This window comes from Ahaetulla prasina, chromosome 1 (genome assembly GCF_028640845.1).
Source record: "Ahaetulla prasina isolate Xishuangbanna chromosome 1, ASM2864084v1, whole genome shotgun sequence".
NCBI lineage: Eukaryota > Metazoa > Chordata > Lepidosauria > Squamata > Colubridae > Ahaetulla > Ahaetulla prasina.
In genome coordinates this window covers 27,647,236-27,665,210 of record NC_080539.1, presented here as the reverse complement: position 1 = coordinate 27,665,210, position 17,975 = coordinate 27,647,236, and the positions used below count along the sequence as shown (strand labels likewise).

The following is a 17,975-nucleotide window of genomic DNA, read 5'->3' as shown; positions in this document are numbered from 1 at the left end:
AAGCAGGAAATCCTGCTTTCTAGCGAAGCTAAATCGCGTGCCATAGCTGATCCCCCCCTTGCTTCTACTTACCTTCCCAAGCCTCCTTTTGATGTGCACTGCGCATGCACCCGCAGCACACCTTTGGTGCGCAGTGTGCATGTGCAGCCAGTGAACTGGTAGCAAACCGGTTCAGATTTCACCACTGAATATCATCCCAACCCACAGTGTATAACTGAGATACCAGCATACTATCAACTTACTACTATTTGTTTAGCAACCATTCAAAGTTACATCGGCACTGTGAAAAATGTGATTTACACATGGTTCTTGCATATTCAGCCATTGCAGTCCCATGATCAAAATTTAGGTGTTGGGTAGCAACTGCTTTTGCTACGGACAGTTAATTTTTCCAGTCCTAGTCTTTAGCCCTTACTAAAGCAGGCAAAACACCCAGATGACCCTTAGGTGGCAGTTCTAAAATGTTCTGCAACCCTCTGCTGCCATCTAGTGATTGTCTAAATCAGTATTTCTCCAATTTAGTCACTTTAAAATATGTGGATTTCAACTCCCAGGGGAATGCTGGGAATTGAAGTCCACACATCAAGATGTATCTAAGGATGAGAAACACTGGCCTGGAATCTGTCATCTACACCTCTATAACTGTCTGGTTTGCTTCTGCAACCCAACAAGACAGACACAGACTTCAGAGGATAATTAGAACTGCAGGAAAAGAAAAACAATTGCTACCAACCTGCCTTCCATTGAGGACCTGTATACTGCACGAGTCAAAAAGAGGGCTGTGAAAATATTTACAGACCCCTCACATCCTGGACATCAACTGTTTCAACTCCTATCCTCAAAAGGACACTATAGAACACTGCATACCAGAACAACTAGGCACAAGAACGTTTTTTCCCCCGAACGCCATCACTCTGCTAAACAAATAATTCCCTCAATACTGTCAAACTGTTTACTAAGTCTGCACTACTATTAATCTTCTCATCGTTCCTATCACCCATCTCCTTCCACTTATGACTGTATGACTGTAACCTTGTTGCTTGTAGCCTTACGATTTATATTGATTCTGTTTCCTGATTGCTTATTTGTACCCTATGAGTATCATTAAGTGTTGTACCTAATGATTCTTGATGAACATATCTTTTCTTTTATGTACACTGAGAGCATATGCACCAAGACAAATTCTTTCTGTATCCAATCACACTTGGCCAATAAAAAAAAAATTCTACAGCTCAGATGTGGTAGTCCTGAACCATATGCCACACTGGGTCTTGATCATAACCAAGACTCTCCTATTACTATTTTTTTCTATTGAGAACCACATCACTTTTGGTGTAATCTACCAGAGCTGCATGCAGATGCATTTAAAACTCAAAACAAGAGAAACAAAACCATTCCTTTTCCCTCTTTTTTGCCATTCCATGTTTTGCTCTTCTTTCTCAAAATGAGGTTAAAGTTCAATAACTCTTCCTTTAAAGGATTAAGAACAAGGCTAGTGAATGCTGGCTTCAGGCATCTGCCAGGACCGCTTTCTGGAAATGTTCCTCTAGATTTCTCCAGCAACCCTTCCTTCCTCCTTGAATGCTTTATGTTCCTGGGACTTGCCTCACAAAGGATGATGCCAAAAGAGAAGACATCCACTTTCTCATCATAACTTCTCCCTGCAAAAAGATGACAAAAGAACATATTTAGCTATCAGGTCCAGACATCCTAGCCAGGGGTGGACTATTGTTTGGAGTTGGTGACTTCATCTAGAATTTGTAAAGCAGCTCATGGAAGCTCTCACAAAATGGCTTCCTTAAGGACCCATGAGCTCTCATATTAATCTGTCCCAAAGTACCGTAGCTGTAAGGGAAATTGTCCCTTTCTTTTGCTGCCCATTTTATCTTAGTTTCAATGTGCCCAGAAAAAATCTTCCTGTTCCTCAAAGTTATTCCTTCTGCACATTACACAGAGATGGCTTCCTGGGCAGCTTCCCAGACATGATCCTTGTTTCCCTTGTTGCTGACCACAATTAAGCCAGATCTGGTGAGGCTCTATCCCAAGAATGGGGAATGATGGCCCTTTGATGTCTTTATTATTTATTTATTTATTTATTTATTTGTCAACAAATACAAGAAAACCAAGTAACAGAGTAGACACAGACATGGACACATGAAAAATTTTTGGCACACAAAAAAAAAAGATATAAATAGGCAAAACATAGCCATAAACACATAGAATGATTACATATAATTGGGAACAGTAGGACAGGGACGGTAGGCATGCTGGTGTACTTATGCACGCCCCCTTATGGACCTCTTAAGAAACATGACTTGTGGATGTCAATTCCTAGAATTCCTGAGCCAACCATTCTGGACTCAGGAATTCTGGGAGTTGAAGTCCATAAGTCATAAAGGGGCCATCATTCCTCATCTCTGGTCTATCCCAACCCCCAACTCCCCTGCTCAACTCACCATTGATCATCTCAGGAGCCATCCAGTAAGGGTTGCCCACCACGGTGTACCGTTTCCTTCGGTCAGGTTTCTTCAGGCTTGCTAGCTGGTTCTTCTCATCCACCATCAACCGAGCCAGGCCAAAATCAGCCACTACCACACTTTTGTTCTGTGTAAAGGACAGAAAGAATATTTCCCCCCCTTTCTTTTAATTATCCAGTGGATTTAGCCCTTCCAGTTTACAATGCTTTAATGCTGTTGGCAGACAAGACAGTATTTAAGAAAAGAGGAAATACCAAATTTCAAAAAACAAATTTTTGTTGTTCTCAATGTCACCTTCAAATGATGTGGCTTGTTTTTGAAGCAAAACAAATATCAGCCGAACCTGATTATTTTAAATATTATTTATGTTATAGAATGTTATTTTGAAATGAACTTATTTTATATTCAATTTACCTACTATTATTATTACATTAAAAGTATCACTTTTTAAATTAGCTTTATTTATTTTTTTAATGGATTGGGGGGTTTAATTCAACTGAAAAAGACAAAATTCTTGTTATTCTTGTTACAGAACGTTAACAACTAGTGTTTACTGATTGTGTGATAAACAATTATCAGATATTAGAGGGTAGAACAGTGAGGGGCGGAATAGCGGAATAGCTTTTATCACTACAGGTTCACCCAAATTGGTAGGATTTCACCACTGCTGTTAATTTGTTAAAAGTGTAGGAGACAATAGAGGGAACAAACCTGAACTTGGCTACTAGTTCCAAGTTCTCACTTTCTATTCACACAGTAATCTGAAACAAAGCAGAGATTTGGAACAAAGTACAATCTGATAACAGAGGCAGGTTTCTACAATCCTGCATCCTAAAATGTTATATATTTTCACAAATCAGAGATAGTTACTCAAGACCTATAATAATCCTCTTCTTCATCTGTTGTTTTTAAGATGATGTTCTTAAAAATTAAGGATACCCTTCATAACTTACTGTCTCAAAATATGACCAGCAACATTTTCTCCTTGTTTTTAAACTTATTTTTAGTTTTTAAAAATAAACAAACTTAGCAAACCGAATAATGCAAATAAAACTTAAATTAATGAATGAATTAAAAATTTAAGCAGTGCCAGCTTACTTCTCGCACAAGGCAGTTATGTGTATTGAGGTCCCTGTGAATGATATTCATAGAATGGAGATAAGCCTATAAAAAGAAATGGAAAAAAAGAGTTAGAAATTTTGTTATTCTTCCATAATTCCTTTCTTTTTTAAAAGAATATGGCTGACTTCACTTTATCCAGCACTGCTAGATGCTCTTAATACATATAAAAAGACTGTTCCCATTTTATAGGAGGTTGAGTTGTTATTTTTGAAATGAAACTTGACCTATCGTAGCATATAGGTAATCCTTGAGTTATGACCGGTCACTTAGCAACCGCTTAAAGTTACAACAGATTTATTGTACTTATGATCCAGATTTGATGTTCAAATGACCACATGACCAAACTTCAGATCCTTGGCAACATGGCCATATTTACGGCCATTTGCAGGAGTCATGTGATTACATTTTACTACTGTTTTACTACTGTTTTGCCAAAAGCTGGCACTTCCAGGTTTCGGCAAAACCACATCCATAGTCAACCATTGGTTTGCTTACTGATGTTAAGCAGCATTCACTTAACTATCTCAGATTCACTTAAGGACCAATGCAAAAAAGTTTGTAAAAGTTTGTAAAATTAAACATGACCTGCTTTGACAGGAAACATTGTGAGTGTATTTTTTATTTTAGCCAAATCTATTTTACCCACCCTTATTCATAAGCAAGTAAAAATGAACCCAACTGAATCAGATTTGAAAAGTCCACCCAATCTAGCATTGTGCTTACAAGACTGGTCAGTAAGTTATCCCGGAAAGCTCACAAGCAGCATGCTTTGTTATTTTTACCAAGTCTATGTTGCCTCAAGTTATGGAGGCTTCCTTTGGTTTGCTCACATACTTTTAAAGGCTAGTAAATAAGACAGAAAGGAAATTTTAAAATGATTCCTGCAAGATGTTTTCCTGATGCCCCACAGAATTACTCACTCAGTCTGCTGCTGCAAATTCAACATTTTTGAATTTGCAGCACTCACTTTGCTTGCACTCACCATCCCCGAAGCGATATCTTTTGCAAAACTGACCCGCTGGCTCCAAGGATACTGACTATCCTGGAAGAAAAATGTTGCAGGTGAGTGAAGTATTTGAAAAACTTGTCTGGAGCATCACTTCTATCAAGAAAGAGAGAGTAGCAGAAAAGAGACTTTGCATCTTTTTCATGACTATGTTCATAAAACACACTTCAGCTGGTTACTGAATTAATCATGTTTGCACAATACTCTGAATCAAAAATGTAACAGAGTATTATTAACTAAGCTTAGTAGATTGCACACATGCAGTTGTGAGTTCTTCACTGATAACTAAGAGCATTCAGTTTAGGTTCAGACCCGGGGAATAGTACTGTGACAATATTGGTCACGCTTGATGATGACCTCTGGTGGAACTAGGAGAAAGATAGTGCAACCATCCCGATTCTGCCCGATCCCTTGGTGGAAGTGTCATTCTCTTCCTTTTTATACGGATGGGTCCAGTTGGTCTTGATAGTGTAGAAGGAACAGGTTTAGGCTTAAATCTGACAAGACCAAATGAGTGGCTGTGGATATTTGGGCCTCCTGATTGTGGAGTGGTTCAGTCTTTGAGCCTGAATGGGATTGCATTTCTCTTTGGGTTTGGTGGGCAACTTGATACTCTCTAGAACAGGGGTCTTCAACCGTGGCAACTTTAAAACTTGTGGACTTCAACTCCCAGAGTTCCTCAGCTTTGCTGGCTGAGATTTTCTGGGAGTTGAAGTCCACAAGTCTTAAAGTTGCCAAGGTTAGAGACCCCAGCTCTAGAATTCAGTTTGTGCTCAGGCAGTAGCGTTTTAACACGTAGTGTCAATTATGCCATGACGTTAAGTCATAATACAGTTTGCTTGGCCACAACATGCTACATGAACACAGCTATTGTGTTTTGTTAACCCTGGCTTACTGTGTTGTGTGATCCCAGCCAGATTGTCTCTGCTACTCTCCCTCCTCCTGCTCAGATGCTCAATATTCTTACATTAGATCCGATGTAGCTTTTATGCCCTCACCATGCTCTTAATGATCCCACGAAGGGTGCCTCCCTTGATGTACTCTGTGATGAAGTTCAGCCTCTTGTCTTTGTAGAGGACTCCAATGAACTTCAACACATTGGGATGTTCCAGGCAGCGCATTACCTTTACCTAAGGAACAAAACCACAAGACAGTTAATTCTGCATTCCTCAAAATCTCTTGCTGTTGACTGAAAATGGCATACAACATCAGGAAAAAAATTGTCGATTTTGTAAATCATTGGCTACTACCTGCTTGTCTGTAAACCCTATAGCAACTACCTAAACTTTGGGGACATCACAAAATGAAAGATTTTAGCAAATATTGTGGAGGAACAGCTTGTCATAGAATACTATAGAACAGCATATGCTCTGTATGAAACCTAAACCAGAAATCCTTCCTTACAAGTGTCAAAACAGTAGGGATCACCATATACCAGGGGTGTCAAAACTCTATTTCATTGAGGGACACATTAGGGTTGTGTTTGACTTTGGGGGACCAGGGTGGGCATGGCCAGGGTGGGCATGGCCAGCTCGACATCACTCATGTTGGGGGTGCCTACGGTGACCCAAGCGCTCTGCCAGAGAAAACAGGCTCCCGAGCTCCATTTTTGGCTGCAACGGCTTCCTGCAACCCTCTGTCAGTGAAAATGGAGCTCAGAAGGGCCACCTGCAGCCCCCGCAAGCTCCATTTTTGGCTGCAACGGCCTCCTAAAATCCTCTGCTAATGAAAATGGAGCTCGTGCGGCCACTCGCAGCCCTTCCCAGCTCCGTTTCTGCAGGCAGAGGCACCACAGGCCAGTCCTTTGCTGTTTCCAGGGTGGCTCCGCGAGCCAGATCTAAGCACCCTGGAGGGCGGATCCAGCCTCCGGCCTTTCATTTGATACCTTTGCCATATACATTTAAAGAAGAGGGACACAGATTTAAATTAGGTAACATTTGATGTAGGGAGTAAAAAACAAAAACTTAAATGATACTAATAGGAAATCAACAGAAAGGAAACTTCTCTAGCCACTGGACTAAGCTGGAGTAACCAACCTCTTTAAGAAACGTTCTTTGGGTCTCCTCATCGAAACGGATAAGTTCCTTCATGACCATCACTTCTCCAGTCTCCCGGTGGGTCACCTGATGAAGAAAGCAGATGGCATTTAGGGCTTTTTTTAGAGGAGGAAACATTTAGAATCATAGAGTTCCGAGGTATCTTAAGGGTCACTGTAATGGGCAGTAAAAATAATCTTGAGAGACAGGAAGATTCGCAATGGTCTGATAAACGAAATAAACAAAGTCCAACGCAGGAATGTAATTTAAAGATGTGCCAAAGAATTGACTCACCCTAATTCTCTCTAAGATAAAGGCAGGGAGGAGAGGCACACTGAGGGTTACCTTAGAACAGGGCAGTGGTGGGTTGCCCATGGTTTGGACCAGTTCTATAGAACCAGTAGTAAAACCAGCGGGAAGCTCCGCCCACTGACCCAAACATCATCAAAACTCTTCTGCACATGCAAACCAGTAGTAAATGTGATGCGAACGGATAGTAAAGGTAAGTAGAACCCACCCCTGGAACAGGGGTCTCCAACCTTGGCAACTTTAAGATTTGTGGACTTTATCTTCCAGAATTCCTCAGCCAGCTTTCCTGGCTGAGGAATTCTGGGAGTTGAAGTCCACAAGTCTTATAGTTGCCAAGGTTGGAGACCCCTACCTTAGAAGACTCTAGTTTTTAGTGTATGCATAAACCAATTTTCATTTTCAAGGATAAGCTAAAATAATGCAATTATGCTCATGGACCTGCTAATACAATCTCCTCCTCAGTCAGATTTTTAAGAGTCTGAGTCACTGAACAATGACTGTGCAACAGAAATTCCAGCCACAGGCTGGCTAGATTGAGCCATAATCTAGTTCCAGCTGGTAGAAAGGGCACAAAACACCATGCCTGCATCTTCTAAAATGTTACTGTTTGATTGTTTTTAAAACAGCGACAAAAAAGAAAAAACAGAAAAATACAAAGTTAAAAATGCATACATTATTTAAAAAAAAACACATAAAGGGGATTTTTTTAAAAAAAGTGAGATAAAATACAGCAAAAATAATAAGTATACCATTTTAACAGTAAACAGTGATAATTCTATACAGGTAGTCTTCAACTTACTACCATTCATTTAGTGAGCATTAAAAGTTACAACAGCACTGAAAAAAAGTTTTTTATGTAACTTAGTCTTACAACTGTTGTAGCATCCCACATAAAACATGGACTAGAAGTATATAGTTAACTAATGCAGTTATTAAGGAAATCAATCCTGACTGCTCTTTGGAAGGATGCATACTGAAGCTGAAGCTCAAATATTCATTGGAAAAGACCCTGGTGTTTGGTAAGATTGAAGGCCAAAGGAGAAAGGGACAGCAGAGGATGAGATGGTTAGATATTGTCATTGATGCAATGAACATCAATTGGTACAAACTCCGGGAGACAATTCCTGGCATGCTGCAGTCCATGGCAGGGGTGAAACCTACTTACTTTCCTTACCAGTTCGGAAGTGCACATGCTGCAGGCGTGCGCTTGCTTTGCTCACGCACACGTGCACATCACATGCACACGCAGACCTTATGCACATGTGCAAAACCTTCTGCACATGCGCAGAAGGTAAAAAACAAATTACTTCCTGGTAAAACCAGGAAGTAATGACACTTGGGCAGGTGGGCCATCGCTACCAGATCGCCAAACCACCAGCCACGATTGCTACCGGATCACGAGATCCAGTCAGAAACGGGAGCATTTCACCCTGGTCCATGGGGTTGTAAAGAGTTGGGCATGACTTAATGAACAACAGTGCAATTATTATTCAAATATATATGAATCTCTAATATGTACAGTATATATATAACTCTTTTTTTTAATTTGAATTTATATCCCTCCCTTCTCTGAAGACTCAGGGCGGCTTACAATGTGTTAAGCAATAGTCTTCATCCATTTGTATATTATATACAAAGTCAACTTAATTGCACCCAACAATCTGGATCCTCATTTTACCTACCTTATAAAGGATGGAAGGCTGAGTCAACCTTGGGCCTGGTGGGACTTGAACTTGCTGTAATTGCAAGCAGCTGTGTTAATAACAGACAGACTTAGTCCGTTGAGCCACCAGAGGCCCTATTTAACCTATTGTATTTAGCGTAAATGATTACATTTGTCTATCTATAGGCAATCTGCTTATGGATGGCAAGTGCAATCAGTCTTCAATCCATTGAGTAATTGGGGCTATATGTTTCTCTTTCCAGTGCTGGAATATCAGTCTCTTGGGCATAGTACGGGCACAGAGAATGCATTTACATTGTCTGGTTGCCACATTCCAAGTGCTTGGTATGTAATTCAAAAGGATATCATTGTCTGAACATTTTAGCTTTTGTCACACAATCATATTCATCTACTACTTTTACAACGTTTGCTACTTTTGTAAATAAAGGGCATTTTACAAAATGTATCCTTATGACATCTCCAACAAATGCTGTCCTGATACCATGCCTGTACCTTAATGGCCTGCCCGAAGCAGCCCTTGCCCAACACCTCGCCATGAATGAGATCCGAGGGACGGAAGATGCGATGAAGACGGGAGACCACACGCAATGATTCTGAGCGACCAATATCTTTCCTCTGGGAGGAGGGGGAGCCCAGAGAGCTGGAACATGGTGACTTATCAATGCTACAGCTCCTCCTGTGCGGAAGAAGAGAAATGTTCTTCTGAGGTGTACATAGGGCATGCTCTTCTCACCAAAGACCAATTTCCAGGCGCCCCAGATCAATTTTTCTAGATTCAGGGAGAAACTGGAAGAATTTCATCTTGAACAACTTCCCGTTTGCCCTTAATTCCAGCTTAATTAGGACAACAGAGCTTGCAATTTACCCTCATCTTCTTTGGATTGGTAAAACATTACAAAATGACCATTTTCACAGGAGTAGAATCTGCACCTCTGTTGGCTGCACGTGGCTCCCCGCGCTCCGTTTTTGATGGCAGGAGGCCAGCAGAGCTGAAAACGGAGCTCAGGAGCCCATTTTCACTGGCAGAGCACTCGGGCCACCACAGACGCCCCCAACCCAAGTGACATCAAGCTGGCCATGCCCACCCTGGCCATGCGCATCCCAGCCCCTGAGGTCAAACACAACCCTGATGCGGCCCTCAATAAAATGAAATTTGACACCCCTGTTATATATTCTCTTCTACTCTTGAGATCTCTGCTAGGATTCAACTAATTCACAAATTTAAAATATCTTTACTCAAGTTTCTCTTTGCTTAAAACATCTTTACCCACGAATCCTAGAAAATGCAAGCACGCAAAGAAGCCTACAAGGAGGAATCTGACATACTTTGGAAAAACACATTTCCTAGGGTGTGTTGCTCATAAACAGATGGAATTGTAAATTATTAAGCAGAGAGGGACAGTGTATGAATAATACACTTATCCAGTTGTTTTAGCAGTTGTATCAGAAATACACCGAATTCAGTTAATCTTGGTAGGGGTTTTTTTGTGCATAAAGTGTTATATATCCCCAGTCCATTTAATTCCTTTCAGTCTGGTATATTGCATTAGCCTAGGAAATAAGTTGATTCAGTAAATATATAAAGGGCAATGTGTAAATAAGACCAGCATGAGACTGGAAAATAGAAATGGAAATTAGCCAAGAAGGCACCATCTTTGAGTTTGCTAGGGATTCTGCTCATAGTGGCTCCTTTTCTGTCTGCCTCTACATTTATAATTTCAAGGCCTCCTTCCACAACCTGATACTTTGTAGGCTGCCAGCCTGGCTGGTGTTCTGACCTAGGCTTCTTGAAAAAGCATAAATCACAATTTTGCTCCTCTTTTATGTCTTATGGGAGGGGCCAATCATCTCCAAGCCTTACTCCCAAATCACTCTTTTTTTTCTTAAGTGTTCTTGCCTTCTGGGAGCTCTGCGCATGCGTGCACTGGGAACAGCCTCACACTGTTCTTCTGCCTTGCTGATGTCAGATTCTGGAGGCCCCAGAGGCAACACATAACTACCAGATGGCCCTGGCCCCCTCTCTGCCTCTGATGCAGAGCAGTGGTGGGTTTCAAATTTTTTTACTACCGGTTCTGTGGGCGTGGCTTAGCGGGTGTGGCATGGCTTGGTGGGTGTGACTTGGTAGGCATGGCAGGGGAAGGATACTGCAAAACCCCCATTTCCTCCCAATCAGCTGGGACCTGGGAGGCAGAGAATAGATGGGGGTGGGGCCAGAATTTTTATTACCAGTTCTCTGAACTACTCAAAATTTTTGCTACCGGTTCTTCAGAACTGGTCAAAACCTGCTGAAACCCACCTCTGATGCAGAGCCCTTGTACGAGCCTTCCCCAGACTCCAGGACTGGCCCGTGTTCCTCCCCAACCCCCTCACTGTCCGACTCTGCCGCCGGCTTCCCAGGCCGCCAGCGGACCACAATAGCTGGGGACTCTGTGGACCTCTTCCCAACACAAGTTTATTCCCAACACAATGTTCAAAGCACTAGGCTAGGGAAGAGCGCACCAGCTATTTTCTAGTTGCATTTCTATAGCATGAGTGCAAAACTTTTTCTCCAGAGGAGGGAAGGGGAATCTACTTCAGAGAGCCATCTTCTACTCAATCCTTACATGACAGTGCGCTGGCGAATGGCTGAAGAGTCCGGGCAAGGTGTGTGGCTGGGCGAATGGAGAGGACTGCGCAGCTCTGAAAGAGGGCTGCTTTCAATGATCTCATGAGGGTCGTGTTCAATGGTCAGCTGCAGCAGGCGACTGGTCTCTTGGATCAGAAGATCGATCTGTAGAGATAGAGAAGGCAGGCTGAGAAGAGAGGCAATACATCCTGACAGGCACTAGGGCCACATTGTGGAAACAAAAATGAAAAGAGGATGATTGAGTCAGTACTGACAAAAAAAAAAAAATTACCTCATCCAGCGGGACATGACGGATTGGTGTGCCATTGATTTCCAGAATGCGGTCACCGACATGGATGGAATTCTTCATATCGGGGCTTATGCAGTCTGGGTCTAATCTAAGAATACAGAAGGGGGCAGCAAAGGAGGCTTAAGTTACTCTGTTCTGGCATATATCTCCCAAACTAAGCCTCAGGAAAACCATAGCATGCTAGAGCTTTCTCTGAAAACTAGAGGAGAGGGATCAAAGCACTTAGATTCTATCACCCTCCTCTTACAATCAATCAACATGGTGTAGATCCACATTCTTCAGCCAGATGTCCTCCAGATGTGTTGAGACTGCAACTCCTAAGCCATTCAGTTTAAGACTTCTAGGCATTGCAGTCAACACATACAGAAAAGGAGTTGTGAAATGAACAGAACTTATTAAACGGTTCCATCTCCAGAAAAAAAACAACCAGGTTTTTACTTTGTCAGTTGCCCTTCTTTTCTGAATGCCACGCTCAAATTCTCATGATATTCTGCAGATAGTTTGATTATATCAGATATCACCCCATATTCCCTGAAAATTATCTGACAGCAAGAGTAGTAGACAATTTTGCGTTCGACAAATAATTGAGCAATTCCTTATTTCACAGTTATTACCATGTAACACTCTTGAGATTTTCATGGTATTGGATAGACAGCTTGCAAATGTATGACTTGTATTATAGACTGATTGGTAATATAGAATAATAACTGATATTTGATATCTGTCAGTTTAGGACAAGTCTTATTTAAAGCCTACCCCAACCAAAAATATATGCCAACAAGATTCAGAATAGATATAAAAAAGAAATGCCTCAGATGTCAAAATGTTAAAAATCTACATTTGTAAAGCCAAACTGTTGTAAGTAGTCTCTATCATTCAGAACACTCCAGAGGCCTGATATGGAAGGGTACAATTTCTGAAGAACAACACTTCCTAATGGCTGGCAGTCTGTACTCACTCACGAACGCGCACGGTATGTGGGTGCTCAGAACCTCCATGCTTGTCAATGGAGATGGAAAACCCCCGTTTGCTTTCGGAACATGCTGGAATAGACACCAGGGTGACTGTATGTGGAATCCGGGTGCCGGGAGATTCTGGGAGCAGTTGATCCATCACGGGTGTCACCACCATCTGGTAATAACAGTGCCCACTGCAGCATGGAAGAAAAGGTACCATAAACTAGGACATTCATTTCCAAACCTCAGGATGAAAGAGCCCAAGGCTACCACCAGAAAGTGACTGAAGAATGTTTTAAAAGCTTGCTGAGAAGCACCAATATCAGAGGTGGGTTTCAGCAGGTTCTGACCAGTTCTGGAGAACCGGTAGCAGAAACTTTGAAGTAGTTCAGAGAACCGGTAAAAACGACCTTTGACTGGCCTCGCCCCCATCTATTCTCTGCCTTCCAAGTCCCAGCTGATTGGGAGGAAATGGGGATTTTGCAGTAACCTTCCCCTGGATTGGGGTGAGAATGGAGATTTTACAGTATCCTTCCCCTGCCATGCCCTCAAGCCATGCCCACCAAGCCATGCCACGCCCACCAAGCCACACCCACAGAACTGGTAGTAAAAATTTATGAAACCCACCACTGACCAATATGTCTCCTCTGAAGGAGGTAACCCTCCCAAAAAAGAAAAGAAAGGAAAAAAACCCGAATAAGAATAATGATTCTTCTCTTTTCCTTTCTTTTCTGTTCTTCTGCATACTTTTTATTCTCTTTTTTCTTATCTATCCCTTTTTTCTGAGTTTAGTTTGTTTATAATTATTAATAGAACTTTCAAACTGAGCAAATCTCTCCCCCCCCCCCGCCCCCGTCCCAATGTGTGTCCAATCTAATTTACAGGGCCTTTGTTGTGAATTTAAAATTAGGGAAGATCCCAATGATCTGATTCAGCCAAATTCCCCCTCACCAGTAAAGCTTGGATCGTTCCACCAGTGCGTAAGTGTCTCCATCGCCAATGAAGACCTGGCAGTTCAGGCAGCTGAAGCATTCAGGGTGATATTTTTGTTCGCCAGCCACCTGGAACAGAAACAGATAGGCATTAGCTCTCGTCTCCCTTTTGGTACACGCTCCTCAATCACCATTTTTCGGGTGATCCTTTCCACTACCCAGCAGTATAGAGTTCCTGTTCAAAGGAAGAGTGGCAAGAGGCCAAAGATTGTCCAGTCCTGAAATTCAACATGAGCAGGCTCAGGCAATGACGTTCTGATCCAGGCACTTCACCCTGCCGGAGAAAGAAACTTGAGGAAATCATTGGGAGGAGGATGAAAGGCTCGCATCTCAAAAAAAAAAAGACAAGAAAAAAAAAAAGACATGCAGCTGGGACTCTAGGCTCATGTAAGTGCAGAAGAGAAAGAAGAGGCAGATTGACAATCATTCCTGAATCAATGCATTAATTAGCAAAACATTCAATTTGCACAAATTAAGCAAACTTGCCCAGACCTGGGGTTGGACTGGAAGACCTCCAAGGTCCCTTCCAACCCTAAGATTCTTTGAACGGATTTAACTGGTTACTCATTAATTCATTCTGAGTTCATATAGCAGATCACGCTCCCCCCCATGGCCTGTTTTTGGTCCCAGGAGGCTGAAGGAAGGCCTGCTAGGCCCAAAACAGGCTATGGAGGGGTGGTGTGGTGATCCCCCATGGCCCATTTTTGGTCCCAGGAGGCTGCAGGGAGGCCTGCTAGGCACAAAATGGGCCGCGGGATGTGTGCTGCTCCCACTGCCTCCCTGCGCATGTGCGCGCATCTCCCGCATGCGTCCCCCCGTGCCTGCGGGTCAGAGACCTGAAAATCAGCTGGCCATCGGGAAGCATGTGCACATGCGGGATGGAGCTGAGCTGGGTGATGGCTTGCGTGCCCGTAGAGAGGGCTCCCTGTGCCACATAGGTTCACCATCACGGATATAGCACATTGATTTATTTATTAACTATTTTAATGCAACAGACTTCTGAAGACTCCTGATAGTTTATAGAATAAAAATATTTTAAAAAATCAAATAAAATCTGCCCTGTGCCACCAAAGCCCAGTATTCTTCTCCTTCTTCAAACTATTTTAAGTATTCAGTCTTCTGGAAAATGGTCAGGGACCAAGTACCAAACAAACCTCAGGAGAAAAAGTGTTGTGAATCATAAACTAAGCAGCAACCAGTTCTCCCTCCTTCTCTTTTTGTCTTGCTTCTTTTTGGGAGTGGGACTTTTAACAACCCTCTTTAGGCTGAATGAATCAGAGGAGTCAGTTCTGTTTCCTGCATGTGGTCCTTCAGATACTCTGGTGACAAATCATAAAGATGTTATACAGTAGTGGCCAAAATTGTGGAAACCTTTTGCGGAAAGTGTATTTTTGAGGTTTGATTGCTAATAACACCACTTTGTTTGGAGGGGGAGGGGAATTTCAAGATAATCCTATTCCACTGATGGAATGGCCTGGGAATAACCCAGACTTCACCCAATTGAAAATCTATGGAGCCATCTAAAGAAACTTGTTAGTCAGAAGCGACCCAGCAATAAAACCCAGTCAATAGAAGGAATCGTTCAATCTTGGTTTCACATTATAAAAGCTGCAGAACTAAAAGACTTGGTTCACTCCATGAGAAGACGTTGTAAGGCCATAATTAACGCTAAAGGTTACCCAACTACGTTGGGTTACCCAATGTAATTAACGGTAAAGGTTACCCAACCCAATTAACTGACATGATGATAATTTTTAGATATCTCGTTTTCTCTATGATGATAATTTTTGTATATCTCATTTTTTCTACTTGTTTCACTTTTCTTCTTTATACTGTAACTGCTATTTTAATAGCAAATAAAAGTTATTGCATTGCATTCTTGATTAAATTATCTTTCCATTGATATATAATTTTATGATACTACCCCACCCCCCCCAAAAAAGTGGTGTTATTAGCTAGTTTTGAAAATATATTTTCCCCAAAAGGTTTCTACAATTTTGGCCACTATTGTAGGTTACAACCAGCAGTTTGACTTGTCCTTGGAAGACAATGCAGAGTTCAGAGCATCACTGGGCTCTGGCAAAAGCTCTGATGCTGGAAAAGGTGGAAGGAAAGAGAAGAACCAATTTCATTGTATACATGATGTACGATGACAATAAAGGCTATTATTATTATTTTTATTAAGAAGAGGGCAGCCAGCAGCAAGGTGGCTAGACTCAGTTGATGGTATACCACTGGAAGATCTGAAGGACAAGGTTAGGGTCCGACTATTATGGAGAAAATCTATCTGGTCGCTAAGAGTCGACACCAACTTGATGGTACTTAAGCAGTCAATAAACCAAATTAATGTGGTGATGTGATGATGGTGTCAGCCATCACCCCTGATATACCAGTTCTAAATCAAGATTATCCATACTCCAGGTTCCTTCCTCAGTGCTCAGAGCTTTGGTTTGATTAGAATTCTACCTGAAGTCACTTTCTCTGCAGGAGTCCCTTGCACTTTCATAATTGTCCACTTACTGTCTCATGATATTGGCAGCTGTTTCACTACTGTGTAGGGCAGCACATGCTGCTTGCAATTGCATCTCCAAGCTTTCTTGGGTAATAGCTTTGCACTTTGCGATGGAGCAACAGCTTCGCTGTCTTGGTCTCTGGACTGCCCTTTTTTTCTCTCTAACGCTTTCTTAAATTTTTCTCTATAGAAGTCTCAAAGCATCCCTAAGATTAAACTGCATTGGACTTATTGCCTTTTTCCTCTCCAACTTGGGCTGCTCTGATTCCAGCTTCCCGACTCATAGCTTTTTAGATAAAATAGTGAGGCAACTTATTTGTTGTTTGTTTGCTTGTTTGTTTATTTATTTATTTGATTTATATTGCCGCCTATTCACCCATGGCCATTTAACATAACATAACATAACATAACATTAGAGTTGGAAGGGACCTTGGAGGCCTTCTAGTCCAACCCCCTGCCCAGGCAGGAAACCCTACACCATCTCAGTCAGATGGTTATCCAACATTTTCTTAAAAATTTCCAGTGTTGGAGCATTCACAACTTCTGAAGGCAAGTCGTTCCACTTATTAATTGTTCTAACTGTCAGGAAATTTCTCCTTAGTTCTAAGTTGCTTCTTTCTTTGATCAGTTTCCACCCATTGCTTCTTGTTCGGGTGGAAACTGATCAAAGAAAGAAGCAACTTAGAATTTGGGGAAGGTAGTTATTTCAGTCTTGCTGAACTGAATCTGTGTGTGTGTGTGTGTGTGTGTGTGTGTGTGTGTGAGAGAGAGAGAGAGAGAGAGAGAGAGAGAGAGTGTTAGAGTTGAGTAGCTGCTATCCATTGAATCTCCTTATCCAACTGATTGCAGCAAATGCTCTTTAACACTTTAGATCAGCAATGTTTAACTTTCTGAACTTTTAGCACTCCAAACAGCTGTGCCTGGTGAAACTTAAGCAGGATCTTTAGATTTCTCCAGATCTTTCATGGAATAAGATTCATACTGTATTTAAAACTACCATTGTACTTTCCATATTGTATTTCTTCAGGATTTGCTTCACATTTCCTCATTATCCACAGGCAAAATTACTTCTACCCCATAAATCATTCTGCCATATTTAGATCTATAACCATATGCTCCAAATGCTAAATGCCATGGTTTGGGTTCACAATTAATGTCACGTTGTGGATTTCCTGCCCTGCCTTTTCTAAAAGGCTTTCTGTCAGTTTCTCCAGATTTTCCATTAGTTCAATCCACAGCTGTTGTTTTCTGTCTTAACTCCGAAACATTCAATCTCTTCCTCATTTCTGCAGACACCTCTGACTAGAGGACACCCACGTAATATGCTAATCCTTGGATTGACCAACAATTCAGTTTCCCTTTTAGGTTGGTGGTTTCCCAGAAGTCTCATGACAATCTCTTAAAATTTTTTAAAGAGAAGTGTTTCTTCACTTTGCCACAGAAACAATTTGATTCTTTATTGTATTCTTTATTGTCTCTTTAGATTCTATCTAAATTTCTTAAATTTCTGTTATATTCTCATAAACGCACAGCAGACCTCTGAAGGATAGAGTGCACGTTCACATCAAACAAGAAAGCTCTGGTACTAATTTGAGGTTTTTTTGTTTGCTTTCTGGCCAAGTACTTACTTCCCTTTTGGGTATTCCTTTTAAATATGAATCAACAATTATTTCAAGCAGTGGCCACAATCATGTGATTTTTGCATGGTCAGAAATGCTAAAAATAAATGTGTGTGTGTGTAAACACACACGCACACATATATAATTAGCTGCCTATACACACACACACACAGAGGCATCTAATTAAAAACCGCCAAATTCTCATGCCAATTTGGCCTGCTGGAATTTCAGCCATTTTAATTTATTATTTTAAAGTATAATATTATTTAAAATATGTTATTTTAAATAATAAATTATCTATTATTTATGTTATCATAATAACTATCACCACTACTACTGTTATTATG

General features: G+C 41.4%; 1 protein-coding gene across 2 annotated transcripts in view; it reads right to left on the bottom strand.

The window, feature by feature from the left end:
* The window catches only part of LIMK1 (LIM domain kinase 1), a 55,885-nt gene that overhangs the window by 10,154 nt on the left and 27,756 nt on the right, over positions 1-17,975 (bottom strand). For both annotated transcript variants that reach the window (XM_058164564.1, XM_058164563.1), the window contains 11 exons: positions 13,457-13,566; positions 12,508-12,699; positions 11,532-11,637; positions 11,238-11,404; positions 9,127-9,310; positions 6,642-6,728; positions 5,604-5,735; positions 4,582-4,641; positions 3,576-3,641; positions 2,457-2,604; positions 1,606-1,661 (listed from right to left, as the gene is read on the bottom strand). In XM_058164564.1, the coding sequence (XP_058020547.1) occupies positions 1,606-1,661; positions 2,457-2,604; positions 3,576-3,641; positions 4,582-4,641; positions 5,604-5,735; positions 6,642-6,728; positions 9,127-9,310; positions 11,238-11,404; positions 11,532-11,637; positions 12,508-12,699; positions 13,457-13,566 (1,308 nt within the window). The remainder of the gene's footprint in view (positions 1-1,605; positions 1,662-2,456; positions 2,605-3,575; positions 3,642-4,581; positions 4,642-5,603; positions 5,736-6,641; positions 6,729-9,126; positions 9,311-11,237; positions 11,405-11,531; positions 11,638-12,507; positions 12,700-13,456; positions 13,567-17,975) is intronic.